The following is a 12,535-nucleotide window of genomic DNA, read 5'->3' on the forward strand; positions in this document are numbered from 1 at the left end:
TCAGCTCACAAAGGTGAAGGGAAACATTCTATTTACTGGAACATGTTATATTAGGTACTACCGGTACCAAACTTGCAGGACGAAAGATAAAGAGAAAAAAAATGCATAACTTTTTACCAGACGCAGACCGTCACGTATTTAACTGAAATTTGAGCGAAGATAGGATTATAAAGGATATACGTCAGCTTTGCTGAGCAATCCAAATCACAGTTCAGGGAGGATGGGAGGAGGGGATGATGCGGGATTGGGGGTGGAGAGGTGGGAATGCGACAAAGACTACAGACGAAAGTGAGCTACCCGAAATACCTTCATCCCATATCCTGCAGCATGTCAATCGATGATGATGATGATGTATGGTTTGTAGGGTGCTCAACTGCGCGGTCAGCGCCCGTATAAAGTTCCAAATTTTACATGGTCTAGTTTTTACACAATCGAATCCAGCCAGTGTCACGAATGATGATGATGACGACGATGAAATGATGAGGACATCATAAACCCTCAGTCCCCAGGCAGAAAAAAAACTCCAACCCTGCCGGGAATCGAACCCGGGACCCCGTGATCCAGAGGCAGCAATGCTAGCCACTTTTTTTTTTCGTTGTTGGTTGTTGTGTGGTCGTTACGGACGTCACATGACATCCGTTAAAGTTCGTTTGTTGATCCTTCCACTCAGTTGGCCACTCGACCACGAGTTACGGACATGTCAATCGAGTAATCTGAAGAGCATATGGGCGTATTTTGAGATTTTAGTACTTCCTTCGCCATATTCTTTTTTCCTCTCTCGGTGTTACACGGCGTTCCACTGTAGAACTGCTCGCAGTATAAGCACATATGAATATTCATACTTAACGGTAAACTGCCGTTTAGCTGCCAAGGCTAAGCCATATTTAAATAAGCAAAACAACTTGTTCACCGCCAAGGTATCAGTACAGCCACTGAACATGTGACAGTCTCGACACTGCTTCATTGTGCAAAATAAAGTAGTTGCTATATTTCGCCGGCCCGGGTGGCCGAGCGGTTCTAGGCGCTACAGTCCGGAACCGCGGACCGCTACGGTCTCAGGTTCGAATCCTGCCTCGGGCATTGATGTGTGTGATGTCCTTAGGTTAGTTAGGTTTAAGTAGTTCTAAGTTCTAGGGAACTGATGACCTCAGCAGTTAAGTCCCATAGTGCTCAGAGCCATTTGAACCATTTTTGCTATATTTCTCACTCAGGAAGTCCATCTTCTAGAATACAGCGAACGCTACACTGATCTGTGTTTCGTAGCGATCCTGTTTTCTCAATAAATGCGTCTATGAATCTCTGAAGTTTTCAAGCACTTGCATCCTTAATTACCCTCTTTATACGGAACAAGTCGCCATTATTAGTTTTCGGCAGTGAGCAACCAATCTGCGGCGCAAAATAAGTTATAAGCGCAAGGAGTAGTGTGAATCGAGTGTTAGGGCGTTTCACGTGATTTTTAAAGGAAATACGAACCCAAAAGCAGGTCTCCGTTTTTCACATTAGCGTACTAACAGCTGATGTACCAAACTGGAAAAACTGTCGACAGACACGTGAGACCGCCGCTGACTGTGCAACTCAGTAATGTGAACGGCTATAACGAGCATTTCTGAAAACTGATACTGCGTTCCAGAATGGATCTTTCCCGCCGCAGTAGTGCGTGCGCTGTTTTGAAACTTCCCAGCAGATTAAAACTGTATACTGACGTGGGACTTGAACCCGATATCTTGTCACCTAACGGCAAAGCTCTTGTGGGCTTTCTTAATGGCTTCATAAAATGTATTATTTTAAGCAGATAACAATGATTCCATGTGTAACAACAATATAGCAATTCTAAAACAAAAGCTGTTGATGGGAGCATTTTTCTTTGTCAATAAACTCCAGTGTACGTCAACATTTCTGAAGCAGATCTGTCTTCCTGTAATATTCATAAAAAAGGGATTCTTATCTTAGTTGAGATACTAGATTGAAGATCGAAACAAAAATTTCAGGTATTCATTACGGATGCTCTCCACGTTAGCGTATTATTAAAACATTGATACGAAGGGATCTCTAAGCGTGTTAGTTTACTAGTTTATTTTGTTTATTATATACCTCCAGTAGACCAAATTTTTATCACCACAACCACGCCATTTAGAACAAAAAGTGCTAGTAAGACACGTCACAGATACTCAATTGTATTTATTCTTTTGCAGCAGTCATTAGCTCATACAACTGGTATAGCTGACCAGCTCTCACCTGGTCGATGCCATCCTCGTATAACTGTGCACCAAACTGTTCCAAGATAATTCCTTTGAGCTTCAGCTGTTCAGTAATGGAGACGGCATCTTTCAGTTAACAGCTGAATTTTAGAAAATTTATCAGGAAAGTAGTTGAAAACTGATAAACATGATCAAGATGTTTCCTCTACATCTACATCTACGTGATTACTCTGCTATTCACAATAAAGTGCCTGGCAGACGGTTCAATGAACCACCTTCAAGTCTCTCTACCGTTCCACTCTCGAACGGCACGCGGGAAAAACGAGCACTTAAATTTTTCTGTGCCAGCCCTGATCTCTCTTATCGTGATGATCAGTTTTCCCTATGTAGGTGGGTGCCAACAGAATGTTTTTGCAATCGGAGGAGAAAACTGGTGATTGAAAGTTCATGAGAAGATCCCGTCGCAACGAAAAACGCCTTTGTTTTAATGAATGCCACTCCAATTCACGTATCATGTCTGTGACACTATCTCCCCTATTTCGCGATAATACAAAACGAGCTACCCTTCTTTGTACTTTTTCGATGTCATCCGTCAGTCCCGCCTGATGCGGATGCCACACCGCACAGCAATACTCCAGAATAGGGCGTCAAGCGTAGTGTAAGCAGTCTCTTTAGTAGACCTGTTGCACCTTCTAAGTGTTCTGCCAATGAATCGCACTCTTTGGTTTGCTCTACCCACAATATTATCTATGTGATCGTTCCAATTTAGGTTATTTGTAATTGTAATCCCTAAGTATTTAGTTGAATTTACAGCCTTCAGATTTGTGTGACTTACTGCGTAATCTAAATTTAGCTGATTTCTTTTAGTACTCATGTGAATTACTTCACACTTTCCCTTATTCAGGGTCAATTGCCACTTTTCGCATCATACAGATATCTTATCTAAATCATTTTGCAAGTCGTTTTGATCATCTGATGACTTTACAAGACGGTAAATGACAGCATCATCTGCAAACAATCTAAGACGACTACTCAGACTGTCTCCTATGTCGTTAATATACACTCCTGGAAATTGAAATAAGAACAACGTGAATTCATTGTCCCAAAAAGGGGAAACTTTATTGACACATTCCTGGGGTCAGATACATCACATGATCACACTGACAGAACCACAGGCACATAGACACAGGCAACAGAGCATGCACAATGTCGGCACTAGTACAGTGTATATCCACATTTCGCAGCAATGCAGGCTGCTATTCTCCCATGAAGACGATCGTAGAGATGCTGGATGTAGTCCTGTGGAACGGCTTGCCATGCCATTTCCACCTGGCGCCTCAGGTGGACCAGCGTTCGTGCTGGACGTGCAGACCGCGTGAGACGACGCTTCATCCAGTCCCAAACATGCTCAATGGGGGACAGATCCGGAGATCTTGCTGGCCAGGGTAATTGACTTACACCTTCTAGAGCACGTTGGGTGGCACGGGATACATGCGGACGTGCATTGTCCTGTTGGAACAGCAAGTTCCCTTGCCGGTCTAGGAATGGTAGAACGATGGGTTCGATGACGGTTTGGATGTACCGTGCACTATTCAGTGTCCCCTCGACGATCACCATGGTGTACGGCCAGTGTAGGAGATCGCTCCCCACACCATGATGCCGGGTGTTGGCCCTGTGTGCCTCGGTCGTATGCAGTCCTGATTGTAGCGCTCACCTGCACGGCGCCAAACACGCATACGACCTTCATTGGCACCAAGGCAGAAGCGACTCTCATCGCTGAAGACGACACGTCTCCATTCGTCCCTCCATTCACGCCTGTCGCGACACCACTGGAGGCGGGCTGCACGATGTTGGGGCGTGAGCGGAAGACGGCCTAACGGTGTGCGGGACCGTAGCCCAGCTTCATGGAGACGGTTGCGAATGGTCCTCGCCGATACCCCAGGAGCAACAGTGTCCCTAATTTGCTGGGAAGTGGCGGTGCGGTCCCCTACGGCACTGCGTAGGATCCTACGGTCTTGGCGTGCATCTGTACGTCGCTGCGGTCCGGTCCCAGGTCGACGGGCACGTGCACCTTCCGCCGACCACTGGCGACAACATCGATGTACTGTGGAGACCTCACGCCCCACGTGTTGAGCAATTCGGCGGTACGTCCACCCGGCCGCCCGCATGCCCACTATACGCCCTCGCTCAAAGTCCGTCAACTGCACATACGGTTCACGTCCACGCTGTCGCGGCATGCTACCAGTGTTAAAGACTGCGATGGAGGTCCGTATGCCACGGCAAACTGGCTGACACTGACGGCGGCGGTGCACAAATGCTGCGCAGCTAGCGCCATTCGACGGCCAACACCGCGGTTCCTGGTGTTTCCGCTGTGCCGTGCGTGTGATCATTGCTTGTACAGCCCTCTCGCAGTGTCCGGAGCAAGTATGGTGGGTCTGACACACCGGTGTCAATGTGTTCTTTTTTCCATTTCCAGGAGTGTAGATCAGGAACAACAGAGGGCCTATAACACTTCCTTCGGGAACGCCGGATATTACTTCTGTTTTACTCGATGACTTTCCGTCTGTTACTACGAACTGTGACCTTTCGGACACGAAATCACGAATCCAGTCGCACAACTGAGGCGATACTCCGTAGTCACGCAGTTCGGTTAGAAGACGCTTGTGAGGAACGGTGTCGAAAGCCTTCTGGAAATCTAAAAATATGGAATCAATTTGACATCCCCTGTCTACAGTACTTATTACTTCATGAGTATAAAGAGTTAGTTGTGTTTCACAAGAACGATATCTTCTGAAACTGTGCTGACTTTCTTCTTCTTCTTCTTCTTCTTCTTTTGCTAGTGCCTTGTACGCGGTTTCGCAGCGTCGGCATGGTTAGGAACGGATTTGGCAATGTTAATTTAAGGAGTATCCGGATGCCCTTCCTGCCGCCACCCTGTACCCCCCCCCCCCCAGATGGTATTAGTGTACCACAGCTGTCTGTGTCTAGTGGAATCCATTGAATAGTGCAAACGTGGTCAGATGTCTGCGAGTCGTGTAACTGAGGCGGTACGTGGGAACCAGCCCAGTATTCACCTAGCAGGATGTGGAAAACCGCCTAAAAACCACATCCAGGCTGCCCGGCACACAAGCCGACGTCGGTAATCCACTGGGCGGATTCGATCCGGGGCCGGCGCGCCTACCCGACTCCAGGAAGCAGCGCATTAGCTACTTCATGAAAGCAACGCCCATTTGAGCAACAGTTCGGCTTCATGTGCAGTACAGCTTCTGTGTCTCTTGAATTCATCTCTGACATAACCATATCCTACAATCTGCAATTCCTCTGTCAATCCTTTGAACAACTTAATTATCACTTTGTACAGAAATCGAACGTCACAGCGTGTGTGACCTCCATCTACGAACTACCACATACGAACACATTGATCCGTGGATAGCTTCTCAGCTGTGGCGTCGTCGACAGAGCTATCCATCCACAACTCCCGGCTCGTCCCCATAGCTTCAGTTTTGCCTGTAACTCTCTCCTACGTTCCAGACTTCGTATCTTGTATTACTTACTGGACTAGCACGCCTGTAAGAAAGCATATTGCGGAGAAATGGCTCAGCCGCAACCAAGAGGATTATTTCCAGAGTTATTTTTTCACTCTACAGCGGAGTGCACGCTGTTTTGAAACTTCTGCAGGTCAAAATACCGTGCAAGATCGGGACTCGAAGCTGGACCGTTACGATTCGCGGGAAATGTTCAGACCGTGTAAGCTGTCCAGCTGCGACCCATAAACCGCTCTCGCAGCTGCAGGTCTGTCGAAAAACATCTCTAAAGCCTGAAAAGTAGGAGATAGCTTCTGGAGAAACCGACGTTGTCAGCGCGGGTCGTGAGCTTTGTCCGGATTGCTCAGTTGGCTCCAAACGCGAAAAGAAACGCAATTTAGTAGTTAAAATGACTATTGTTGTAAACTACATATTAACGAAAGAAGACAAGAGCAAAGAGGACTTCTGGGTCTATCTAGCAACTGAGCACCGCATACTGATGCAAATCAGAAATTACAACGAAGATCATACTATTTTTTTAATCAAATCATTAACGTCGCAATGAGGAGACAGTAAATTTGCTTTAATGATTGAGAATGACCATTCCATGTACAGGAACCTTTTAACAACTACTCTTTTCCTAGAAGAACGATCTTATATACCAGATTGACAGCGAGTCGTTGCGATTACTATCTTAACTGAACTATAAAAGTATTCTTTCGGGTGGGGGCATGGGAAAAACGTCCGCGATAGAAACTACTGTGTCTTGCCTTTGCTTTACTCTCCATCTTTACTCTTGTTTATCAAGAAGAAGAAAATTTTTTGTATTACACTTACACATGATCTCCTTAGTTTCTTAAATCTCTTCAAAATACGAAGAGGAAATTTTAGGTTTTACACTGAGGACAGGTTTACATTTTCTTTTTACAATATAAAAATCAGGACTATATGTTTTACATCACAATGAAGATTTTTATGTATATCACTTCATAATTTAGAGAAGAGGCTTATTCTATTAACAGGAGGCAACGGAATAATGTAAACAGTTTAGTTAATTGTAGTTTACAACGAAGAAATGTATTATTTTCAGTAGGTCGGTGGATTTAGAGGATATATTCGTAATTTTGTTTTCACATGGCTGTTGAAGCCCACGTCGATGAAGGCGAATATTGATGAGCGGAAGGAAGCCGTAAAAAGCATAAGTCAGTAAGAGCATCGGCCGCAAAAGTCAGTGTATAGGGTTCGAGTTCCAGTCCGCCACACAGTCTTTATCTGATGCTGTACATGTAATTTCAAAATACGGAAGTAAAAAATGAATCTTATCAAGGTGTGTGCCCAGTTACAGTAATCAATTTTCATAAGTGACGCAGCAGGAGAGCTGTCACTAGTCTTCTGCCAGATATTCCTCGTGTACAAGCACTGCAGCTTTAGATTCTTTGTCGGCCGGGAAGACGGTGATGGAACGAATGCCTTTGAATGAATGGATCGCGCACGATTTGGTAGTTCTTAATTTACAAGAATTACACTGCGATTTGAGAATCGGGGATAAAGAACACTCTAAAGGTGTCTGAGGGCTTTTTCTGATATTTTCGTAGAGTTGGTAAACGAAGTTGTTCAGTGCTGGACATTATGTTGGAGTGAATGAATGTAGGGTATGGATTGCAAAATAATAATTAGATGAGAGTCTCCTCGGCAAAGAGATCAAGACCTTCTAGAGAAAAGTTGATGATTAAGCAGGCTATAGGGGTGCAAGTAAGACACATGGCCAACGTTGATACCTGGCTGGTGGAAATGTTGAGAACTCTATTGCGACTGGTAAGGAGCCACTTACCTCTGTAGTTACATAATATACGAGGGCAGTTCAATAAGTAATGCAACACATTTTTTTTCTCGGCCAATTTTGGTTGAAAAAACCGGAAATTTCTTGTGGAATATTTTCAAACATTTCCGCTTCGTCTCGTATAGTTTCATTGACTTCCGACAGGTGGCAGCGCTGTACGGAGCTGTTAAAATGGCGTCTGCAACGGATGTGCGTTGCAAACAACGGGCAGTGATCGTTTCTTTTGGCGGAAAACCAGGGCATCTCAGATATTCATAGGCGCTTGCAGAATGTCTACGGTGATCTGGCAGTGGACAAAAGCACGGTGAGTCGTTGGGCAAAGCGTGTGTCATCATCGCCGCAAGGTCAAGCAAGACTGTCAGATCTCCCGCGTGCGGGCCGGCCGTGCACAGCTGTGACTCCTGCAATGGCGGAGCGTGCGAACACACTCGTTCGAGATGATCGACGGATCACCATCAAACAACACAGTGCTCAACTTGACATCTCTGTTGGTAGTGCTGTCACAATTGTTCACCAGTTGGGATATTCAAAGGTTTGTTCCCGCTGGGTCCCTCGTTGTCTGACCGAACACCATAAAGAGCAAAGGAGAACCATCTGTGCGGAATTGCTTGCTCGTCATGTGGCTGAGGGTGACAATTTCTTGTCAAAGATTGTTACAGGCGATGAAACATGGGTTCATCACTTCGAACCTGAAACAAAACGGCTATCAATGGAGTGGCGCCACACCCACTCCCCTACCAAGAAAAAGTTTAAAGCCATACCCTCAGCTGGTAAAGTCATGGTTACAGTCTTCTGGGACGCTGAAGGGGTTATTCTGTTCGATGTCCTTCCCCATGGTCAAACGATCAACTCTGAAGTGTATTGTGCTACTCTTCAGAAATTGAAGAAACGACTTCAGCGTGTTCGTAGGCACAAAAATCTGAACGAACTTCTCCTTCTTCATGACAACGCAAGACCTCACACAAGTCTTCGCACCCGAGAGGAGCTCACAAAACTTCAGTGGACTGTTCTTCCTCATGCACCCTACAGCCCCGATCTTGCACCGTCGGATTTCCATATGTTTGGCCCAATGAAGGACGCAATCCGTGGGAGGCACTACGCGGATGATGAAGAAGTTATTGATGCAGTACGACGTTGGCTCCGACATCGACCAGTGGAATGGTACCGTGCAGGCATACAGGCCCTCATTTCAAGGTGGCGTAAGGCCGTGGCATTGAATGGAGATTACGTTGAAAAATAGTGTTGTGTAGCTAAAAGATTGGGGAATAACCTGGTGTATTTCAATGCTGAATAAAACGACCCCTGTTTCAGAAAAAAAATGTGTTGCATTACTTATTGAACTGCCCTCGTAGAATGTTGTGCATGTAACAATGTGAGGCTCTACGATGATCGCCGTCAGAGATTTACCCCATGAAAATATGCAGTTTGTCGACAGGCGTTCTCCCCATAATGGTGCCAGAAGTACCCTCCGATACACACCGTTACCGAGCGAGGTGGTGCAGTGGCTAGCACACTGGACTCGCATTCGGGAGGACGACGGTTCAATCCCGCGTCCGGCCATCCTGATTTAGGTTTTCCGTGATTTCCCTAAATCGCTCCAGGCAAATGCCGGGATGGTTCCTTTGAAGGGGCACTGTCGACTTCCTTCCTCGTCCTTCCCTAATCCAATGAGACCGATTACGTGGCTGTCTGGTCTCCTCCCCCAAACAACCCAACCCAACACACCATAAGTCGGCTTGCGGTGTGTAGATGTAGATGTAGCTTATTCCCCGCTCCTCCTCATTACAAATCGACTATCTGAACCACTGAGACACATTGTTCGCTTCATTGCTTCACGTAACTTACTTGGAAACTAGGAAATACACAAAGAAATTTTCTGTCGTGACGTGGAGACAGTGGCGTACTGAATAAAGCATTATATGGCGTTGAAAAATGTTGTCCGCTACGTCGTTTCATTGTTATCGAAAGTGGTTTACCTACTGATCGTCGCATTTGATAATCCAGGAGAAATTTCACATCTCCAACAGCGCCGATCGATCCTACTCCTCCGTAAAAGCGAGCTTTTGAACGCGAAATAAGCCAAGAGCTTCTTAAATTTTTTATTTGATTGGCGGTTTGTAGGGAAATATCTGAGGTAGTACGAACTTTGCAAGCGTTATGGTCGTTCAGCCGTTTAAACACAAATGACTTAATGCTGCAGATAAACATTCAGAATCAGTAGCAGGAGTTTAAATTAATTTTCAGCAGTTTCACCCTCAATTTAATTGTACTTCATTGACCTCTCAAAGCGAATACGGATAGTTTGTATTTGAGTGTACTCAACACGCATAGTTCTTCAGGTAGTTCTATACATCAAGATGCTTCAGCCGACGTGCCCTGAAAACTTATCACCAACGATTAAGTCGTCGTCCAAAGAATACTAGGTTGAAATGGAACATCGTTTCAAGAGTTTTGTGGAAGCCTACGTACGAATGCTTGTCAGACCAACGGAAATGCCCTTTTTACGCTTCCCAGTATTTTTGTAATTTGTTAAAAATAGTCGTAAGTTGGCTGCGGCCGTTACTTCGTGAAGAAAGTCAGCCTGCAGCGCACTAGACAGCATGCTCGTCCGTATAATTTGCAAAAGAGGGTAGAAAAAATGAGAGGCATCTAGGACGTTCAACCAGGGATAGATTATAAGTCGGAAGGTTAGAGTTAAGCGCTTGGTAGACAACGAGTCGATTAGACACGCAGTGCTAACTCAGTTGTAGGCAGATGGTGCAAATAATCAGCCCTGATAATAACAATTTCAGGTACGTCGAACTCAAGAGGAATTTTGGTGCAAAATTTTAGGATAATCTGTATAAAATCCCACAAAACTGCGAGGGATTTACCAACATTCCCCTGTGTTCTACTGTGGTAATGAGCGCAACGCGCGGAATGAAATAACTGACTTTGAGATGCAGTTCCTGGCAGTTACCATAGGAAGCAATCGAAAAAAGTAGGTGACATTTATAGAGTGGGAAAAAACCAGACTGCCTGTGACAATTTACGACTATAATTCCCTATCTACCCTGACGAGTGCATAGCAGATGACACGTACTACTGCAGTAATACTGTAAAAATCATCAACTAAGCACGCGTGCTTGTTTTTATAGTGATGTAGAGCACAGATTCGGTGCCTGTTACGAACGTACGGGAATGGGAGGCGAAAACTAAACACTGCTGGCATACCTCTATAACGGGACAACGTACAAGTTGCAGTGACTGAAAAATTATTTCTCATCACCGTTTGAAATACTATGGAGCAAATAACATTTTCGAAACGAAACAGGCATGCACAGGTCTTTCATATAGATCAATCAAACGCCACTGTAGATATTTAAGGGAATAAAAAGATGAAATACACTTGGCTTAAACAACTAAATAAAAAGGATTAAAATATTTACCAAAGATAGACGTATAGACGTGGATATTTTTCCTACTGAGATAATGAATTAATCATAAATGTGGATCATCGTTCTCCATACTGACAGTACTTTCGTCTGACTGACATGCAGGTTTTAGAGCTCCATCTGGCTATAACTGGTTCTTACTGTGCAACGAACAGATCCGTTTATTTCATTTCATTCGACAGGGATTCTACAGAAAATCTAAATCAAGTGGCCGGAGCGAGAGTTTAAGCTGCGAATCTGGCCATGACAGTTCGTGGAAGGTAACATTTATCTGCTGACGTCTAGTTCATTTGCACCCCAACACCAAATATTCGCAGTATGGCAGATGGCGTACGTTTCAACTGTACTTATTTCGTGATGTCTGTGAATGCCAGAAAGCAATTTCTAGTTTCAGATTCCAGCGAGTTCGTAGTTAATTTAACGCAGTATCCAGTCCTAGAGAGAAATGTGCGTTCCAAAAACGATTCGTAGATCGCTGTTTACAGCTGCTAATTCGGGGCCCAACTCACTGAAACGCCAGACACAGCGCCGGTGTCATGGTTCTCAACACTGCCGACAGAGCGCTCTGTGAGTACCTCAGCTGGGAGCTGCATACGGTGCGATCCCGACGGGTAGGTAACTGTTTTCAATGCCTTTCAGAAACTGTTTTCTCATAAGAGGAAAACTAGGAATAGTTGCAAGTCACCAAATTTTTGATAAGCTTTGGCATACTAGTTGGTCACTGGAAAGGATTTATATCATTAGGGTTCCGTTTTAGAGAGAGTAGTGGTCTAAGTTCATCCGTTTCAGATCAGGTGCACTCTACATAACATAAATATTTCTGTAAACAAGGAAAAAGAAATGCGTAAGAACTTTGATTTGTTAGATTTCCGTACCGGTTTCCATGATTCCCTAATAGTTACTAGACCCTTCACTTAAAACAGAATGTCTTATACCTGCAACATGTTTCACATAAACCATCTGGAAGTTATGTTCGGATATTTATCACTCAGTAACATATTGACGACACATACATTTTCATTTCTAAGAACGCTAACGGAAAAAAACGAGTTATTGTCTTTTCAACCTAAAATCCAGTCTAATTTTTTAAAGAACTTACCCTCGTCTGCTTAAGGCGATCTAATTACAAACTGCGTCTAAATAGACTGGTGAACAGTAATATAGAACAAAGAAAATGAAAACACAAAAGAAGGGCCTTTATTCACTCTTGAAGTGATTACTTGTCACAAAACATTCTTTGCAACGTTAATGAAGCTGCCTGTTTGCGTATGATTCCTTTGACATCAATCTAGGTTTTCATTTCACACGTCTTTGGGTGTCCTGTATGTGTAAAAAGAGGCGGAGGAACAAAAGAAGCCCACCAGCCTTAAAGCTGAAGAGTAGGGTGGATCCTCGAGGACAACTAAACGGCGAATGGTGAAGAAGTTTTCGACGAGGACCCCAGTGCACAGACGGGTGTTGTCCACTTTTTAGCCCTGTTCAGCTCTGGCCGGAAACGGTAGATGTGTAGCGGCAAGAGCTTCAAGTGGCTTGCAGAAT

The 12,535-nt window shown here is 44.7% G+C and overlaps 2 protein-coding genes across 7 annotated transcripts in view; both read right to left on the reverse strand.

Moving 5' to 3' along the window:
- Positions 1 to 12,535, reverse strand: part of LOC126470158 (protein O-linked-mannose beta-1,2-N-acetylglucosaminyltransferase 1-like) — a 2,280,325-nt gene that overhangs the window by 226,141 nt on the left and 2,041,649 nt on the right. The gene's annotated exons all lie outside the window — the stretch shown is intronic.
- The window catches only part of LOC126470821 (succinate dehydrogenase assembly factor 3, mitochondrial-like), a 49,922-nt gene continuing 39,565 nt past the window's right edge, over positions 2,179 to 12,535 (reverse strand). The window contains exons 2-3 of the mRNA XM_050098832.1: positions 5,460 to 5,598; positions 2,179 to 2,324 (exon numbers count right to left, since the gene is read on the reverse strand). Of these exons, the coding sequence (XP_049954789.1) occupies positions 2,179 to 2,324; positions 5,460 to 5,598 (285 nt within the window). The remainder of the gene's footprint in view (positions 2,325 to 5,459; positions 5,599 to 12,535) is intronic.

The sequence above is a fragment of the Schistocerca serialis genome, chromosome 3 (assembly GCF_023864345.2).
Source record: "Schistocerca serialis cubense isolate TAMUIC-IGC-003099 chromosome 3, iqSchSeri2.2, whole genome shotgun sequence".
Classification (NCBI taxonomy): domain Eukaryota; kingdom Metazoa; phylum Arthropoda; class Insecta; order Orthoptera; family Acrididae; genus Schistocerca; species Schistocerca serialis.